The 20,164-nt window shown below is 36.4% G+C and overlaps 3 protein-coding genes across 3 annotated transcripts; 1 reads left to right on the forward strand and 2 right to left on the reverse strand.

The window, feature by feature from the left end:
* Window positions 1-3,709: 3,709 nt before the first annotated feature.
* Window positions 3,710-8,671, forward strand: LOC147868581 (pesticidal crystal cry8Ba protein). The gene is made up of 15 exons (XM_087321067.1): window positions 3,710-3,859; window positions 4,291-4,349; window positions 4,429-4,534; window positions 4,767-4,880; window positions 4,973-5,136; window positions 5,214-5,331; window positions 5,421-5,645; window positions 5,863-6,053; window positions 6,126-6,293; window positions 6,380-6,623; window positions 6,710-6,874; window positions 6,958-7,158; window positions 7,303-7,497; window positions 7,689-7,841; window positions 7,994-8,671. Exons 1-15 carry the CDS (start codon window positions 3,848-3,850, stop codon window positions 8,150-8,152), a joined length of 2,274 nt encoding a protein of 757 aa, XP_087177193.1. The 5' UTR covers window positions 3,710-3,847; the 3' UTR covers window positions 8,153-8,671.
* Window positions 8,672-9,625: 954 nt separating this feature from the next.
* LOC147868582 (uncharacterized) lies at window positions 9,626-16,284 on the reverse strand. The gene is made up of 11 exons (XM_087321078.1): window positions 16,092-16,284; window positions 14,095-14,222; window positions 13,945-14,007; window positions 13,747-13,868; window positions 13,096-13,208; window positions 11,433-12,987; window positions 10,906-11,127; window positions 10,724-10,819; window positions 10,325-10,519; window positions 10,115-10,228; window positions 9,626-10,036 (listed from the first exon to the last, which is right to left on the reverse strand). Exons 1-11 carry the CDS (start codon window positions 16,199-16,201, stop codon window positions 9,776-9,778), a joined length of 2,979 nt encoding a protein of 992 aa, XP_087177204.1. The 5' UTR covers window positions 16,202-16,284; the 3' UTR covers window positions 9,626-9,775.
* A 1,174-nt stretch (window positions 16,285-17,458) lies between these two features.
* LOC147868583 (Acyl-CoA N-acyltransferases (NAT) superfamily protein) lies at window positions 17,459-19,057 on the reverse strand. Its single transcript, XM_087321089.1, has 2 exons — window positions 18,581-19,057; window positions 17,459-18,001 (listed from the first exon to the last, which is right to left on the reverse strand). Exons 1-2 carry the CDS (start codon window positions 18,918-18,920, stop codon window positions 17,772-17,774), a joined length of 570 nt encoding a protein of 189 aa, XP_087177215.1. The 5' UTR covers window positions 18,921-19,057; the 3' UTR covers window positions 17,459-17,771.
* Between the last annotated feature and the right edge of the window lie 1,107 nt (window positions 19,058-20,164).

Below are 20,164 nucleotides of genomic sequence, written 5' to 3' on the forward strand. Positions count from 1 at the left end.
CAGTTTCGTGGTTCGGTTTCGCTTTTCAACTTAGGTCAAATTTTAAATTTTATAATATTTCATTATTTTAAAATTTTAAAATTAGATGTTCCTAAAATGTGAGAATAAGGTCTAAAAATGAAAAGATTGTTTAAAATCAACTTTTTAAAATTTTTAAAAATGTTAAAAAAAACCTGTTAAACCGCAGTTTCTGACTGTTGAAACTGAACCGAGCCGTTGAAAAGGTTAAGCCATTAAGCCGCGGTTTCGTGGTTTGGTTCGGTTCAAACCAAACCATTGCTGATTGCTAGTTACCTCTTCTCTTTTGCTAAATAAGTTTGGCACATTTTAGTTATGCTTCAGTTTTTACTGTCAAACCAGTGGGTTAGTTTTTGGTGACATTATGTTATCTCAATTAGAATCTGGGACTAGCAGTGATGGAAGCTATTGAATTGAAGGTTTAACGAGTGTTCTTTAATTTGATTGAAGTTCTTAGACATACATCCACACAGAATGCTTAGACAGGGAAAGGAACCTGTAAGGTCTAATGTATTTCTCACTAAAACTTTAAGACAAGAATATTTACCTGAAGGTCATTTATTACAGATTGAGTTGATTCTTACCATAAATTGAATATTTGAAAGCAAATTCTTTGCTGTTTGATGTATGTAGAGTTACAGATGGAAAACATTTACTAGTCTAGTCTCTTGTAATTTATAGATTGCAATGCAACTAATTGCTAAACTTTTGTGCCATAATTTATAGGGTTATCATATCAATAGTTCTCATCACTCCAACAAAACGGGAGCTTCACCAAGTGCTCCACCTATGATGTATCCTTCTATAAATAAAACGGGAAATGATCAGTCTCCATCAAATGGTAAAGAAGAATTATCTCCTCCAGATAATTCAAGAGAGAACACCAGCTGTTATGTTGAGATTATGAGACCAACCATAGCCTCGTCTACCCAACAAAAGGAAGATCGAAGTCATGAAACATGTTCAAGGTTGTTCTTAGATACTCTGGGAATATTTCAATTATTCTGTACTTCCATACGGAGTGTATATGAATAACATCGCGTGTGTGTGTGTACACACATACATTGTCTATTGTTTCAATGCCACTAACTCCCATCTTTTTTCAATGCTCTCTCTTAAAGCTTTGCCTATCTTATGGGATATCCAAAGTTTTAAATAGGATGTAAAGTTTCTTTATATAGGATGTAAAGTTTCTTTTCAATTGGTATTTTACGATAGTATATTGTTTACAATTGCAGAAATTTCACTGATCACCCCTAGGTACCTGTAGCAAATTCCCTTAATTATCTGTTGCATTTTTGAAACTCTGAAAATGGAAGGAACTCTTTAAATGCCCTCCATTTTTCGTATCTTCAAATGTCCCTTTTTCTCCTACATCATCTTGTACATTTGAAGGGACATTTGAAGATATGAAAATGAGGTGTGATCACTCTTATACATAATCTTTTTGCTAATCATGCAGGGTATGATTTTTTTAGCCATTCATATCTGAAAACTTTCTTGTCCTACAACTAACATGCATTTCTTCTTCTATCAAGCGTGCAAGATGTTGGATCATCAAATACAGCAAAACAAGAAACGGGGTTTGCCAACCAAGTGTCAACCTCAGCGACCCAACAACATTTTAGTCATACTAGGTTTGCAGTCTTACTATGTATCCAACTCTTCAAGTGAGAAAAAAAATGATATTATATATTTGACTTATAGGCTCCTAAATATATGTTGTTATGCTGTTTAAATTTAGCTTTTCCATGACTTTGGTGAACATCAAATATTTTCCCTGAGTAATGTTTTCTTATTTGATGTTTCTTTATGCTTTATTATGGTTTTATGCAATATTATATTTGAAACCGTATCATTGTTACTTTGCAAGGAACATCCTGTTGTCAGCATGAACAATTACATTGAATATTTATTTTGAAGTGTCAGATGTTACTATTGTATACGATGCTTCTCTGTGGTCATTGCATTGTTGGGATCCCATACTGCATAATGTACCTGATACTATATGTTCTGCTGCCCACTTCTGGTAGCTTTAGTATGGTGCTGTTTTCTTTTCTCATAAGATGTAACATAACATGATGTAGGAACGATTTGTTTAGGATATCACATAATATTAATTCTTCTATAGAGTCATTAATTTAGTATGATTTTATTTCTTTCTTTCCAAAAGGAATCACAAATTTCAGTACATACACTTAACTACACCAGTCGATTTACACATATATAGGGCAGTACGCAGCTGAGCGATCCTCAAAATTAGTTGAATTTTTCTCATGGAATCTTTTGATGACTAATAGCACATAACATTATGAATGAATGATTTGTTTAAGATATAACATGACATTAATGCCTCTATTGAGGCATTACTATAGTATTTTTTATTTCTTCCCCTCCCAAGGAATCACATACCTTAGTACATACTCTGAATGTGCAGCAGTCTGATTTACACATATATAGGACAATATGCACCTCAGCAACTCTCAAAAGTATATAGATATTGTCTTATGGAAGAATCTTTATAACTAACGCTATCAATTTTAATTTTTAGATGATGTAAATTGCAGCAGACTTATTTTAGGGACACCAGGTACATCAGGAAGATGATTTTAGATATAATTAAGACCTATAACTCTGTCAAAGTATATTAATCAGTGTGTTTAGGACATAAAAAAAGTACATTAATCAGTGAAAAGGTTAATGTGAACATAGCTTTTTAAATTCTAAGTTATTGCTTTTGTTTTATACAGTGGGCATGCTGCTTGGCCCACAGTACTAGCATATGATGCATGTGTCCGCCTTTGCCTCCGAGCATGGGCAAGAGGATGTGTGGAGGCACCTGAGTTCCTACTTGATGAATGCTCATTGCTACGCAGCTCCTTTGGGTGAACTACTTCAATTGAATCCAATAAAGTTTTTTGAACTGCACATTTTAATTGCATCAAATGTTTCGAAAATTTTGTTTGCAGTGCTCTCTTCACATGTCTTAAATTTTTCTTTGAACTATTCATTTCACTTGCATCGAAGTATTTAATTAGACTGCTGTTTGACTAATGCCAAAATTCTTCTGCGTCCAGTTTGAAAACTATTCTCCTCCAACCAAAGGACTGCTCACAGAATGCTGTGATTGCTGAGGAGCCAGAATCTATGTCTGCACCTATGCAAAATAAGGAAGCCGGAAAGTTAAGAGTTCAAGGTTTGCTGGCATGTCTTCACCTCTTGATTTTCTACTAAGTTTTAGAAGCATTATGGTTCATGAAAGAAGAATAGCAAATATTTAATTTAATATCACAAAACAAAAAATTGTCATATAAAAGCAAACGATGAGTGGAAATATGAAGACCTTAATAGCATTGTTTGGTTAATGCTCTCAAAATCCTTAATACTTGTTAAAATCTAAGACTCTAAGTGAATTAACTTAATTCAAACCGAGTCTATGTACTATGAATTGTACTTGGGAGGGATTTTGGACAGGTAATATACAGCCTTGTGTTCTAAAAAAAGTACAACTGTGGGTTTAGATTCTTATTACTGATTCATATCTTTTTGACAGTACGGAAGGTAAAGCCAACATTAAGGCTTCCCAGGAGGTGCAACTTTCCATCTCTTGATAGGACATGTCCGGGTCTAGATATTAGATCGGATCTATTGGCAGGATGGGAAAGTTTGAAAAAACTATGTGCATTGCCTCGTCAGATTTCTTTTCGAAATGCTTCTGATAGAGAAGGGAATGCTAATGGATATATGCAAGCTGGTGCTCATTACATGCGCCAGGTTTCAGGACTGTTGAAAGCTAGTGTGAACTCTTTGCGAAGTACATCTCTTATGGATGCTCCAGAAGGTAATTACTGCATTTCGAAGATATTCCACCCAGCTGGGTGGTAATTACTGCATTTAGAAGATATTCCACCTGTTGCAATATTCATTGATGAAACATTCAAATTACCTATTGCAAGAAGAGATTCCATGATATAATCAATCATCAATGAAATTGGAGATTCAACCTACAGTTTTTAATTACATGGTTTGAGAATAAATTCCACCTTAAGAGAATCCAGCTGGTATTTAGCTTCATTGTCGACAAATTTAAAGATTGATGTCCGTAGTAGATATCAAACCTTGTATATAATTATTGATGAAAATTGTAAATTTTCTACACATTTCTATGTTTTAAAGGGATTCAACTTCATAGAAAATTATCATTGACCAGAAATTTTAATTGCGTAAGAAATGTACATGCAGAGACTTATAGTTGTCATTTAAAAATTGAAGAGTATGCCAGCAGAAGAGGTTATTACTCTGCATCCAGGATCAGGAGTGTCACACATTTTGTAAGTTACATATGTCTTCACTTTGATGAAGTAGGGTTTCATTACTGTATATTTACTGACACTGCCATGTATTGTGCAGTCACCCAGAAAGCCTTAAAGATGATCTTGTGGTTGAAGTTCAAGATTCTAAGGGCAGTTTTGAAGGAAAAACCCTTGTGCAGCTTGTTTCACTAAGTGATGATCAGGTTTGTGTTTGGTTGAAATTATTCTAGAATCCTTGCACACCCAGTAAGTTCTTAAAAGAAGCATTTTAAATTTCGTTTGTTGCTACAGATCTATAAGAATTCTCGAATTCCTGTACACTCTCTTTAGAGAATTCTGAAATATGCAATTTAAAATTTTTGGATCCCCTGGTTTCTCATTATTCTAGCATTGTTCCACTCATGAAGAAATTCTGCAATTGTTTTTGTTGTACAGAATGAACGCGTCCGTTGGTGGTCTTTGTATGGAGAACGAGGTCAAGAATGTGTTGGCAAGGTTCAGTTGTTCATTAGCTTTATACCCGATTCAAATGTTTCATCTGCAAATAAGGTGAGTTCCATTTGGTTAGGTCTTGCATTTTGTTACTCTTCTGCTTTTAATGGACTCACGAAGCATGTTTGAACTTACATTCGCACTTTCAGCTGGGTGTTGTTACCGAGATGCTTGCCTATGACATTGTATTGGAAACTGCAATGCGAATGCAACAATTTGGCCCAAGAAATTTGAGACTGCATGGTACATGGAAATGGCTATTGTTTGAGTTTGCAGTGTATTATGGAGTTTCTGATGCCTATACAAACTTGAGGTCAGTTTTGCACTTCAGAATGTCACTGTTCAATAGGATTGTTGATGGATATGTATTGATCTTTGAGTCTTGCTCAGATATCTTTCTTGCATTATGGAGGTTGCTACTCCAACAGAGGATTGCCTTCTTCTGATTCATGAGCTATTCTATCCAGTAATTAGTAGGCAACAGGAAATAACTCTTAGTCGTCAGGAGGTCTGATACTGATAATCCATTCATTACGTTTTCTCTCCAGTGGAAGTCTAGTTTCTTATTCTTGTAATTTGTTTCTAAACTTGATGCAGAAAAGGATAATGCACGATGTTCAAGATCAAGTGGAGCAACTTCTTGCTTTGGTTTTTGAAAATTACAAGTCTCTAGATGAGACATCATCATCTGGTATTGCTCAACATTTAACTTCAATTGCAGAAGAAGCATCCCCAGCATTAGCTCCAGCTGTGAAGCTATATACTCTTCTGCATGATGTGCTTTCATCGGAGACACAAAGAGCACTTCGTCGCTATTTCCAGGTATTCGGCATACAGACAGATTATATTTTGGTAATCCAATTGCCCCAATCCCCGCAAAGATAGAGAAGAGGCTGAATTAATCAAATGACACATAATTTCTCAAAATCGGTTTAATCAGGTGTATTTATGGAAATAGCGAAATTAAAAGAGACTCTGGGTGTATATCACAGCAGGGTGGTTAAAGTATTTTTATGTTTAAACATGGATGACTTTGCAGACAGGTGCAATGAGGAGGTGCAAGAGACATATGTCAGATACAGATGAATTTATTTGCAGCAATAATGAAGGTTTTTTGGCCGATCCATTGACTACTTCAGGAAGTTACAGTAAGATGGTGACCCTATGCAATAACCTTAGTCATGAGATTGAGACAGACATCAAAATACATGGTCAACATGTTTTACCCAGGTGAAAAATATCTCAAGTTTTTCTATTTTCCTTTGTGTTGACAAATTCTGATGCATGCGTGGTCTATGACAGTTGTATAGATTTACCCAGCATAGCAACAAGTGTATATAGCGTTGAGCTTTCTAAAAGGCTGAAATCTTTTCTAGTTGCTTGCCCTCCAAGTGGACCAAGTACACCGGTAATAGATCTTTTGATAGCAACTGCAGAATTCGAAACAAAGCTATCTTTCTGGAACATCAGGTTTGTATTGTTCAACTGATAATGTTTTGATGAGATATCTCATGCTATCATGATTGTAGAGATGTTAATCTAATGCCATCATGCAGGTCAATGGAAGGGGGAGTGGATGCCAAAGACTTGTTTCACTTATACATAGTTGTATGGCTTGAAGATAAACGACTCAACCTCCTGGATATGTGTAAACCTGAGAAATTACGGTGGACAGGAATCCCAACTCCTCATGGAACATCTCCCTTTGTTGAAGAGATGTATGAACGTATAAGAGAGACACTCAATGAGTATCATACACTACTTGATCGTTGGCCAGAGTATGCTATACCCTTGGAAAGAGTAAGCCAATGTTTTATTTATATGTGCTGTTTGCCTACAGTTATCATGTTCATTTGAGATGTCTTGATGTTGAATGAACAAAATAGGCCATCGCTGATGTGGAAACAGCTATTGTGGTGGCACTAGAGAAGCAATTTGCTGATGTTCTTATCCCACTGAAAGATGTTATGATACCCAAAAAGTTCAGTATTCAATATGTGCAGAAACTGACTAGAAGACGTCCCCTGTCTGTCTACAGTGTACCAAACCAGGTATATTTGCACTGTTCAACTTTTGGACAACACTTTCGAAGTTTGTTTATTCATAACATTTTTTGGGCAATGCAATGCATCAGCTAGGTATATTTCTCAACACAATTAAGCGTTTGTTAGACATTCTGCGACCAAAAATTGAAAATCAAATGAAAGCTTGGGTGGCATGCCTCCCAATGCCAGCAGAATTAAGCTTTGGAGAGAGACTGAATGAAGTGACAGTGTTACTGAGAGCAAAGTATAAGAATTTCTTGCAAGCTATCATTGAGAAGTTATTTGATAATGTAAGAGATTTATTTTCTCTTCTGTCTAGTTTTATTTTCATTTTTGTTTGAGGTTACACAGCCCACTACGTTGGACTCTAGGAAGTATTAAACGTTCTTATATTCTTGCACACTTCCCACTTTCTAAACTATTTCTTTGTGCAGAGTTGCCTGCAAAGAGCAACAAGGCTGAAAAAGATACTACAGGATACTAGGGATGCTGATGGTGAGACTGAAATTCGGGAACGGATGCAGCTCTTGAGCTCTCAGTTAACTGATACTATCAGCCATCTTCACGATGTATTCTCCACAAGAGTCTTTGTGGCTGTATGCAGAGGCTATTGGGATCGAATGGGTCAGGTGTGTCATTGTTTAGTTTTTGGGATCTGGGTTTTCCAAACATTTGAGTAATCCTCTGCAGTCCAAACTTAATGGTAATCTTCAGAATTTCTGGTAGACTACCCATACAATTGTGTGCATTTTGGTGGTTTTCCCAATTTTAATTTCCTCATCTCTAGATGAGTTGGTAATATTTTGTAGATTTATTACAGGATATACTGCACTTCCTTGAGACCAAAGAGAACAACAGGTCATGGTATAAGGGGCCAGGACATGCCCCCTCGGTAAGCGACATATCAAAACCCTCATACCTAGAAACCAAAGAAAACAGATCATCATATAAGGGGCCAGGGTATGCTCTCTCGGTAAGCCACATTATCACAAATTTGGTTGGTACCTGTATATATCACAAATTTATGTATCCATATATCTAAACATGTAGCTGTACCTGTATATATGTATGTATAAATGTGAATAAAGTCTAATGACCCAGGCCCTAAACACTGTCAATGTACAGATTCTGGATGATGTGTTTGCATCACAGATGCAGAAGTTACAAGGGCATTCCTTGCAGGAGAAGGACCTGGAAGCACCACGTTCAGTCATGGATGCACGCTCCATGCTCTCTAAAGATGGGCACGTTGATCCTCATGATACTAATTATTTCAATTTTTGAATGTCAAATTGACTAGCATATACGTATATATTCATCTACTTGCAACATTTATTATTCTTCCCTACAAATAAATTAATAACACAGTCTATATAATAGAGGGAGGGTAAGAGATCCCTTCCATATTTACAATTCTTCTCCCCGAACATATTGTACTCTTGTACTAATGTACCATTTAAGCTCAAGAAGGGGTTTAAGCAAAGCATTTCCAAAACAAAAAAAGACTTCAAAAAGTGAGTAAATTCTCACTGATTTATTTTTCTTTCTTGTTTCTGTATAATACCAGGTCAAGAGAGTTCCTATATAATGTCTATATGCATCCACAATACTCACTGTAGGTATATATGCATCCAAAATTCTCACTGTATGATGTAATTGATAAACCCAGGAGTATGTGAACTTTGCTTTTATCATTTCTAGATTCGATTGAGAGCTAAAGCGCACCAAAGCATATGGAAAGGCTTTAAAAGAACTTTGTAAATCTTCTATGAATTAAATATAAGTTTCTTTTGTTCTTGCTTATTATTTGAAGTAAATGAAATTGTGTTGATATTTGTGGTGGTACCAAAAGTAAAAATAAAACTAAGTATGCATCCAAAAATCGATGAACCCAGTAGTATGTGAACTTTGCTTTTATCATTTCTAGACTCGATTGAGAGCTAAAGCGCACCAAAGCATATGGAAAGGTTTTAAAAGAACTGTGTAAATCTTCTATGAATTAAATGTAAGTTTCTTTTGTTTGAAGTAAATCTTGCTTATTATTTGAAGTAAATGACATTTGTTGTGTTGATATTTGTGGTGGTATAAAAAATGATATTTATTTTTTCTAGATTTGATTGAGAGCATATGCGTATTGAAGCATTTGGGAACTGTAAATATTATGTCAATAGGCTGGTATGTTCTTTTAAAGGATTTAAAGGGACACAGTATCGTTCCATGGCCCCTAAACCCTATAACAAAAACCCAACGTGATGCAACTTTAAACCTATCCCATTGAACCTTTGGGGTTTAAACTTCAATCATTTCTAATTAAATCATGTTTTCAACAGTTTTGAAATTTCGACAAAGTTAATGTTAGCTACATACATGTAATTTAGAAAACTCTTTTCATCAAATCTTCGTTGATCATCATACAGTAGTCTTTGTAAAAGTCAATCAAATGCCCCACTCATTCCTGATCTGTTTCGACAGAGTTAATGTTATCTACATGCAATGTAATTTAGAAAACACTTTTCATCAAATCTTCGTTGATCATCATACAGTAGACTTTGTAAAAGTCATCATTCCTGATCTGAAACGGGCCAAAACAAAATAACATTCCTGATCTGAAAATGCAAAAATATACTGTTTCTGATCTAAAATGCAGAAGAAATGTACAATGTTTCTGACCTAAGAATGTGACAAAAAAGAGCATGATGATCTTTGTTAATGAGACGAGAATGGGTATTTGCCAGATTCACCCGATTTTTCTTCACCCAGCCAGAATGATAAGGAAATTCAGGAATTTTCCTTCCAAAAAAATCTTTCCATTCCGGATAGTGATAGATAAATTGCCTCAAATGTAAATTTCTCAAACAGATAGATACTAGATCTCAGTCAAAAATCTGAGTTTATGCCCTACAAATATCACTTCCATTTTTCTTTGAGTTCTTTTCTTTCTGACACAACCCACGTCGCTACAATAGCAACCACCAAGGCAAGAATGGTGATCAGAAGTAGAGCATAACTGAATTCATCAGTGAGGGAATCATAGATCTTGGACGGTGCTGTGTGGGTATAAAAAAGATCTACACCATATGCAAAGACTAAACTTGTTGATTCTAGATTTGCAGGTATAGCTATGATGCCTCTTAGTCCTTCAACTTGGTAAGAATGACTTAAATAAGACTGCAATAAAAATAGAAGTCAATATTTGCATACATGATCAGAATTGACTATGGAAACTGTAATTTGCCATTACATTACCTGTGGATGAAGAGGTATTGTATCAGTTAAGGGTACAATGCCCTCTTCTCTCTCTGCTGGAGTTGGATTCAAACTCCTCCGAGGATCAAAGAATCGTTTATCCAGTGCAAGAACCTAAATTACTCCAAAGACAAAAGCTTTTTTTGCATAATTTCCTTGAATTTAATAATGACAAAAACCAAAAGCAAATAAGAGGTAGTTTTACACAACCTGATCTTTGACAGTTCCAACCAACACTTGTTTCCCAGTGATGCCACGTGCGGTTGTTGTTGCAGCAAGTGCTTTCACAGAATATGGAAAGAAAGAGCTAAAAGTTTTCACTTCTAAATCAAAATTGGAATATGAAGATACCGGGGCACTTCCATTATGCCGACCCAGCATGACTTGTAATACATTCTTATTATCCTGAAAATAATGTTATCAATTAAGTGAAAAACAGAAGCTTTCAAGTATGAGTAGAACTATCATCAAAGCAAGTATTGAAACCGAGAACCTATACCCACTACAAAACTTAATGCATCTATCCTCCATAACATTCCTTGACCATGCATGGCCTATAAAGTATTAAATCCAAGCATTTTCAAACAATATTAGAAATACGAAGCTTACAATTCGGTTCTTGTCATACATCTCTAGGACAGAGAATTCAAACCGGTGTGCTCGAACATTAAAATAATGGTATACCACCCAATTTTCATTGAAAACCTGCATCAGAGATACTCTCAGCAAAGAATTACAGATGTGCATATTGAAGTTACTAGCATAAAGTATAATCCAAATTAAAGAATTACCGCATGTACAGGACCATGCATATTTGGATGTTTTAGTCGGTATAGAATATGCCCAGTTACTGTGTCAATGATGTAAACAACTAGCCAACTCTCGTCTGGAGATAACTCGCCAATTTTTCCAAAGCCTTTTGGTGCAACTGTTGCAACAAATAATGTGTTCTTGTTGAGGTATTTGTACATCACATCCTGATTGTTCGAGACCTTTGCTTGAGTATGCACCACCTGCCCAAAAAACCAGCAAAAATATGTGTGGTTATAGTCCTGAATAATACATTCTTATTTCTGTAGGATACCTGATTGGTAAACCGTAGATCCCCTTTATGCTAGTTTACAAAAAATCAGCATTTAGTTTATTGCCTAAACATTAATGGATCATAAATTGCATACAAATTACATTCTTAATAACCATATTTAGAAAGATGAAATACTTCTTTTTTCTACCAAGGTGACGTCGTAACATATATCCAACTAAAAAGATTTAACCCTAAAACAAAGAACTTAGTTTTCAGGTTGGACTCTGTGATTACCTCATCTGGTCTTCGGGTTGCTGTAGTAATAATCTTTTCAGAATCACTAGGGAAGACAACAGTCCATATCTTTTGAGATTGAAAGAGGAAACCATCATTAGGGCTTATTGGTGATACTGACTCAACACCTCTCACAGCATACCCTGTGATACTCCCTTGTTCATTGTCAACCATATAAAAGTATGTATTAGATGCATGATTAAGGAAAATTTGCAAACTTTCATGTGTTGAAGGAAAAAGATGAACATTTGCATGTTCGTCTACTATAAGATGCAGTCGTTGTTCTGAGGAATCTGTGAATGGCAATGGAATCAACTGTTCAATACGATAAGTGAGCTTCACTGATCTCAATTCTGCACCACTGGAGGCATCCACCCATGATAGCATCCCTACAATCTCATCATCCCCTGTAGACTCTGCCACGACAAGGAAGACTGGATTTTCATCTAAAGCATGCTTGTGAGGAACTTGCCAAGCCAAAAGCTTCAAAACTTTCACCCTTCCAACCATAGTTTGAAACGCAGGAATCAGCAAGGACCAAACTATCCTTCCATCACCAGTGTGAAGGGCATAGACCTTTCCTGCCTTGGTCACCACAATCAAAAGTTTTCTGAACCCATTATGGTCCCTTGACATCTTTGTTTTGTCACCGCTTTTCAATCGCAATGCTTGGACGGCTGTGATTTCTTCGGGGTTTGCAAGCATCAGGGTTGCCTTCAGCTTCAGCCAGTGATCCTTCAGCCATTCAACAAGGCTATGCTCAACTTTTGCCACTGAAACACCCTCTTTCTCCAGAGGGAGCTCAGCCGTTGAAGCCTCTAGAATACAAGCCAATCCATCCTCCCTATCCCATACTACTTCTCCTTGTTGAAGCAAAGTCAAAGAGCTGTCCATTGTCACTAGTAACACTCGAAAACCATGAGACTTATCATTTCGAATGTAATCATTTAAGTAAGCTCTCTGAACAACACCTTTTTGAGGAGCAAGTCCAATAAACTCGGTAGAAATCTTATTCTCTCCATCTTGATGCAGAATAATATGTACTGCAATTTTATTCACAGCGATTTGTTGCACCACAGAAAATGCACTCTTTATGTCTGGTAGCTCAAGACCATTAGTGATCACAGTAGAACCTTCAAATGTTTTGATAACTTCCAAATTATCATGTGGAAGGCCTGATTTCACTAGCACAAATTGATTGCTAAACTGAAGAGCAAAGATAGCATCAATAGTTTCTGCAAGTAGCTGCGGCTTTCCAATACCCTCTGGTATGAGTTGCTTAATATTGATCACATGGACTACTGATTGATCAATTGACACAATTACTAGGTTTTCTCCTGGAGCATCCAAGGCTACAGCTGAATTTCCATTGATTATGAGCTCACCAGTGGAAAGTTCTCCCTCATACTTGAATATTTTTCTTACCTTATTGTGACCAGTACTCACATCTATCTCCCATATAGCAATCTCTGATGAGCCCAAAAATCCAATTCCATAAAGATTTTCCTCATCACCAGAGTAAATGATCTTTTTCAATTTTATTTCCCTGTCATCACTGTCACATCAAAACATACAAATGGAAAATCATGATCAAATTCATTTCCCAGTCATCATTACCACTGTGGCATGTCATCAATCAAATACCTAAATCTGCAAACAATACCTGGATTTTGAGAGCTTGGCTGTCCACAGAAGTTCCCCATCTATGCTTGAAATACCATGTAGAACTGCATCCCCTACAACCAAGAGAAGCTTCCCTCGGGTAGGTAGTTGAACCTGAGATTAAGTTCAAAACTTTTGTATCGTGAACGAACACAAACTTATGGAAACCAAATTCCCATATTGCAGATGATTAAAAGTAGTATGCATTGCATTTAAAAATGGATTCATGAGCAATGATTTGAAGATCAATGATATCTTCATAGACAAGGATGGTAATGAGCAGATTCAGATCTGTATACCAGATCTTCATATGCGCACATTTATTTTACACACTTTGCAAACAAATTCCACTAAACATATAGATTATCTTATGCTGAAATATCATTAAAGCAATCAATGTGAAATCTCAGGTCTGCTTTTATAGTATTATGACACTAGTGCTTTTCTTCTTGTAAGGGAATCAGGCTAATAGTCATGAAATATGTTTCAAGTATGATTTCTGACCTCAGATTAGAGGACCTGAAATATATATTTTGTGCCAATCAAATTATTCCTTCAACATACGCTAAAATGGTGAGAAGTTTAATCAACATATTTTGATCGTCAAAATAATATCAGCACAGTAGCAAATGGACTGAGCACTTGCTATTACCGATGACACATGAAGTACTGGCTGTATTCCCGGAGATTGTAAGAATGTCTCCCACATCAAATGGCCATCTGGGAGATTCCATGCTCTAATTATACTTCCCTTCTTGGATAATGTTACCACATCTGCAGAATAAATGAAATGGTCAAAAAATTAGCCACCACCATTAATTTTTTAGCAGTATTAAACAAATTGCCTTACATTTTCCAAGAACTATCTCCAAGCCATCAATTGGATCTGAATCCCCCAGCACATGTTTCCAAACTGCAGTTATATAACAGATAAGAAATAATAAATTAAGCCCAGACAAATATGTATGATATTTTCATTGTCCAAAAATAAAAGCCTTACAAATTTCTCCTCTTCGGAGATTGAGGGATGCAAGTACATTCTGTTCTGTGGCGACAATTACACGTTTCCTTCCAGCACCTTGTGTCTGAAATGTTGCATGCTTAACCTTTCCGAGATAGTGCTGATGCCTGCATCACAGACCACGTGTGATCAAAATTGTGACATAAAACTCACAAAAATTCAAAGATTTATAAGAGGTCTTTTAATAGCATATATACCACTGTTATATTAAAACTTGAACTCCAAAAAATAGGTGTTAACATCCTTCACAAATTACATAGAAACACAAACTTTGGATCACTTCTGTCTGGTAGGAGCAAATGACGAATAGTTCACTTCGGGAGTGCACCCAAGAATGGTCAAATGAGGACTGTAGACAGAGAAACAGAAAAAAAGCTTACCCAGATTACTAAGCATGCGAGATTGGGCATATGGGAGTTCTTACACACAGGAAATGGATAGGAGGCATTTTATACCATCTATACATAAATAGAGATGCAATGATAGCCTAGCACAGACATGGGGAGCCATTGGGGAGCCATATGCAAATACCATGTACTGCATCATCATCAGCTTCTGACATCGCATGCTAAAGCTATGCATATACATGCCAAGTGACAAAGAGGATGCACGCCTTTCAAGTTAACAAAGAGGATACAAAAAACTATCAATCAGTCGTTCACTGGCTCTATACATGAGGTATATCTTCACACAAAAAATCCATAATATTTTGTTACCTATTTTCATATCCTATCATGTTTTAAATATTTTGTGCAACTGCCATTAAAAAGTAACGTTATCATGTCTACGACCTTTGCATACGGCATAGTCTGTTCACAGAAAGCTGTGAGATTCGAGAATTATCCTCTCCATATTTACATGATTTAATCAAGGTAGTGAACTCATACAACATTTACCTGCATTCGCAGGATGCTACAAAACTCAAGGAAATATCCTACACGAATGAATAACAGCACAATCTTTTCCAAACCTACGAAACAAAATGTCCTCAACCATTGAATCTCTTCAAATGTGATTCAACAATTGGTTTCTTAATATCTAACCAGAAATAGGCATCATTAACAGGATTTATAATAATGTGATTTCTGCAGTATTATAGCATTACGTCAACATCCAAAATACCATATAAATTGTAACAAAGTTTAAACAGATCTGAGCCGATTCACGTATTTCAAAAAACGAGGAGAAATTATCTAAATGCCTTCTTTCTTTTGTAATATCATGTGATGTCATGTTAATGTATCCATCTTCCTTGCTTTTGATATAACATCACAGTAAAATTCCCTTTCTTGCTTCTAGATTCCAAAAGACAATATTTCATCTGTATTGCTTCTTTACCTAGCCAATATTGATTTACCTTTATTTCAACTGTATACAGTATTTCATCTTTCTTGCCTCTGATATACAATATTTAACCTTTTTTCCATCTGGAATACTCAGACGATATTTCATCTTCTATTACATCTGATATATAAATTTTTCATATTTCTTGTTTTTGATAGGCATATACAACATTTTCATCTTTCTTGGTCCTGATATACCATGTCCTTAGACAATATTTTATCTTCCTTACATCGATCTTGGTTTTGATTATTGATATACCTACAAAATTTAACCTTTCTTGGTTCTCATATACAAAAAATCCATCTCTCTTGCATCTGAAATACAGCGTTTTCACCTCCTCTTGCATCATAGATACAATGTTTTCACCTTCTCTTGCATCTGATATACAACACAATTCACCTTTTCTTGCATCTGGTACACAATGCATATCACCTCCCTTGGAAACGCAAGTTTTCACATTTCTTGCTTTGGACATGACCTAGATCCTGTTGGATGATTTTTCAGATCGCTAGAGCATGGAGAAGAAACGTTCAATATGTGCAATGAGGTTTCCCAACAGTCGATTTTTCATGCACAAGTAGAACACGCACGCACACGCACACGCACACGCAGATACACACACAGATGCTTACCAGTCCCATATCCCTACTTGATCCTCGAAGATGGAGAAGCAGGGAAGGAAAAAGAAAGACGCAGTGAGAGCGAGGAGGAGGAACAACGGCGGCGCGACAGAAGAAGTCATCAGAGAATCGATCTCGTTTCGCCGTTCCGCGGGAGCCGAAGCAGTAGTAGTAGAAGAAGAAGAAGGGGGGACTCAGGAGCAGACGACGGAAACCTTCGATTCTCTTTTTGTATAATTTGTAAAATATACGTATGTGGTGTGGTACATACATATATGCAATAAGTTAAAGTTAAATAGCAGTCAATAAGTCGTCTTCAGCCCACCCCTCTTACACGCTCTGCTCTTTTGCTTCTCTTTTTTAAGTGTGTCATTTTCTACCGACTGGGTCGTGGCACTAGTAGTGATAGTAGTACATATTAGTATTCATCACAGTGATCTGGTGCTAATGCTAGATAGATAGATAAGTCTTCTTCTCCATGTTTTATCCCTTGCCAAAGTGCTTTGTACCATTGATTGTTCGTTCATCCAAGCCTTGTTATAGAGCAACATACCTTCTATTGTTCTGGTGGTGTGGCATTAACTATGTCTGTACACTTGGATGTGATTAGGAGAGGAAGGAACAACTATAGCACTAAGGAAAGGGACAAAGGAATTATGATACATGTGGCGTGATGTGAAAGGCCCAATGGCTTTATAAAAGGTGTCTTTTAAGCTTCCTCTTGACTTGTAGTAAAGTTGAGCTAGACCTTAAGCCTCCCTTAATACCTTCCATTCTCATTAGTTTATATCATTGATTATTTACCTAAATCAATCTCATCTTAAGATCCAAAACTCAAAGTCTTAATTGTAAGTGTCTAGGCAATTCAATGTATAGCTCTTGCGGAGCATCCTGTCTCTTAAATTAAGTACCTTGGTTTCCTTTCATTCTCACCATTGCTTGGAATTCACACATGAATTTCTCACCATGCACATCTATTTGCGTTACTTTCAAAGAGCTTGTAATGGTTGCTCATGCCCCCAAATTGTCTCAATCTCTTAAATTGCTTTTCCTTCCTTTTGTTGCAATAAATCCTGGATAATTTAGTAAATCTTCCATATGTTCGCTACCACGTGATTCAAAGTAAATGCAATCATTCCATTTAACAAAGACGAGGGAATATAATAGTTATCAATACTTCATCTATTAAGCACAAGGGCAGCCATAATATATAGATTGCATCGCTTTTAATTTAGCCATACCAAATGAGCTAGAGTAAATAGCAAGACCATCATATTCTCATTGTCAAAGAAATGTAGTTGTCTGGTTAGTTAAATTTGGGTTTGGCATTCCCTTCATAGAATTCAAAACTTATTTCAAGTAGATGGCTACAAATTAAGTGGGAGCAAAGAAAAGCTAGAATGGTTTAACAAACATACATTGATTCAATGTCATGCCTTTCTTTACATGCTTTGCGATAAATGCATTAACTTGATATGACAACACAAGTTTTGAAATCCTTAAACTCAACCCAACCAAGTCTTGTTGCTTGTTAAGCAAAAGATCTCTATAGTCATCTAGAATAAGGCTAAGTTTACGAGACTAAATAAAACCTCATAGAAAAAATTCGTTATTATGTAATCGGAGCTCTCCACACGAGGTGAAATGAAAGAGCATGAAGGTGTATGAAACATAATTTTTAAGAAACAAAATTTAAGTAGTGTCAAAATCAATAAACATTCGATGTGCATCTCGACGTGGAGCATAGTAACTGGTCACTACAGTGTCCAGTTTGAACCCAACCTTCTTATACAAATTCATAGCTGCATCCCTTGTTGGGTCAACATGAAGAGTCACTCGACAAATGGGCCTCTCCCTACACTTGGCAATCGCAGCCTTTAACAAAGCCTCGCCATAACCTTGTCGACGACAACATTCTCTCACTGCAAGAGAAAAACCGAATAAGATTCAATGTACCTAATGGGGACAAAACTAATTTTGAAACATGTCTTGTAATCTCTTGAGCAACGAAAAAAATTGACTTAAGGGTAAGCTTAGAATTGCCAGATAATCACCTTGAACTATCCATGGACACTGAACAAAAAAATGATAATCACGCATAATCATAGCTAGTTTGATTTGCTTTTTAGCCAGGGAAATATGAAAGCCAAAGACTCATTGAAGGATTCACATCTTATGGAACTCTAAAAATATAATGGTGTTTGGGGGTTAATTTGTTCGGCATTCCATAGCATTTGGGCTTATTTCTGTTCAATATTTGTAACAAAATCTTTAAAGCTTTGTAATTTGCACAATCATCAACTTCATAATGCATGGCCCTGATAAATTTCTGCCTTTGCGTACACCATTTCATTTTTCCCTTTCAACATACAAGAAAGAGGGGGTATTTTAGGGTTTCTCTTTTGTGTGTGCGAACATATCTGAAGGTTTCTTTTCTAAAACACGAAATACGGTGCAAATGTTTTTAGGGTTTCTCTTTGCATAAACAAGAACTAACTAACCTGCAAGTTTGATGATAGACGCGGCCATGGACGATGTGAAGCTGAAGATGACATAGCCAGCAACAGAGAACAACAGTGGATCTCCTTCTTCTTCCACTGCTTCTTCTTCTTCTTCTTCTTTCCTTCGTTTCTGCTTCTTCCTCTGATCATCAACCATGGCATAGAGGATTCCAGTGTTCTTCTTCCTGGCCTCCATCTCTAAAGAATTGGAGAGGGACTCGTGTTTTGGGAAGAGATGGCGTTCAAGCTTCACAATCTCTTGAAGAAGAAGGAGAGGGGCAAGATGGGCTTCTTCTGTGTTATCTCTTCTCTTGCTCAGCTTCAGCTCTCTGACCTCCATGACGCATCGAGGAACCCTTCACAAAAGTGGCATTTGCAATATCATTAGGCACATCAAATAACAGTATAATCTCTGAGCTATCAAATTAAGAGAGGATTGGGGGGGACAGTTACTCCTTAAGTTCGTTTACTATGTGTATTTCATCAATTACTTTATGTATTACATCGGGTCATAGTCTTAAGTTTCCATTATTTCGTCGAATTGTAGTCCGAGTTTCCATTATTTCAATGATGGTTTGTAGAGAAGAGCCATCAATATTTCTTTTTAACTTGTGATCCTAGTGGCATGGGAATTATCAACATTCAATTTATTCATGCCCTCCTTATGTATTGACTCTTTTACCGCAAACAACTAAATATTTTGTTGTTTTCCCTTCTTGCCGTTCATTATGTTTTTTATATACATGTCAATTGCAATTTTGCATACATGGGAATCTACCCAACTACTTGTCGTGGTTTGTCAAAATGCAAGATTTTGTGTGATTCATATATATATGTGGACTTTTCAATGTTCAATGTTACCCATCAAAGTTTATTGTTTTGTTGCTTACTATAAGAATCTAAGTTAATGTCAGTCATATGAAAGGAGAAAATTGGGTGTTAGATCACTCTTAACACCCCCGACAAAGGTAAGAGATGGATCCTCCCCCATCAGCATCCCATACCACTGAGTTCCACTATGGATCGTGCCTTGTGTTTTGCAAAAGGAGGAACATGTGTATGGACCTAGAGTTTTGCCACCTTGTCAATGTCTCTATGTGATATGATGACCCCTTTCATGAAGGTAGTTAGCCTTCTTTTATAGACTCAAACACTGGGCCTTTATTTGTTTCACATTTGACTACGTTATTAGAAGTTGTGAAGTGATGAAACACTCCAAAGTTATCTCCCGCCATAGGATTGAGAATAACTCAATCCATAACTTCCATTCCCAATGAATTAGCGTACATATATTGACCTTACGGTTAGAGAACTACGATTATGCTCGTAACAATTGCCATATGTATATTGCTTACTTTAATTTTATTACCAATGGAGGATGTTTTTTATGGAAAAAAGGGTGTGACAATTAGGAAACCATGTCTCCTAGGACTTGGGACAAACCCATATGGACATATGACATGTGGTGGTTTGGGAACCTTAGATGTTGAGCTACACGAGGGAACTAGTTAACCCCTTCATTAGGACATATTAAGACGTTGTTGAAACTCTATTGGTGAGGCTAAGCTCTCTTATTTAGATCCG

The sequence above is a fragment of the Azolla caroliniana genome, unplaced genomic scaffold (genome assembly GCF_043228905.1).
Source record: "Azolla caroliniana isolate FFs.n. ecotype wild unplaced genomic scaffold, voAzoCaro1.0.p SCAF_1, whole genome shotgun sequence".
Classification (NCBI taxonomy): domain Eukaryota; kingdom Viridiplantae; phylum Streptophyta; class Polypodiopsida; order Salviniales; family Salviniaceae; genus Azolla; species Azolla caroliniana.

Coding starts and splice junctions, on each gene's coding strand:
- LOC147868582 (XM_087321078.1), bottom strand. CDS start 16,201: ATGACTTCTTCTGTCGCGCCGCCGTTGTTCCTCCTCCTCGCTCTCACT. Junction 13,869..13,944: donor GGAGATAGTTCTTGGAAAAT/GTAAGGCAATTT, acceptor TTTATTCTGCAG/ATGTGGTAACATTATCCAAG. Junction 10,037..10,114: donor CAATACCTCTTCATCCACAG/GTAATGTAATGG, acceptor TTTTTATTGCAG/TCTTATTTAAGTCATTCTTA.
- LOC147868581 (XM_087321067.1), top strand. Junction 4,535..4,766: donor TTTCACTAAGTGATGATCAG/GTTTGTGTTTGG, acceptor TTTGTTGTACAG/AATGAACGCGTCCGTTGGTG. Junction 7,498..7,688: donor ATTGGGATCGAATGGGTCAG/GTGTGTCATTGT, acceptor GATTTATTACAG/GATATACTGCACTTCCTTGA.
- LOC147868583 (XM_087321089.1), bottom strand. CDS start 18,920: ATGGAGGTCAGAGAGCTGAAGCTGAGCAAGAGAAGAGATAACACAGAA. Junction 18,002..18,580: donor GTCTATCATCAAACTTGCAG/GTTAGTTAGTTC, acceptor TTTCTCTTGCAG/TGAGAGAATGTTGTCGTCGA.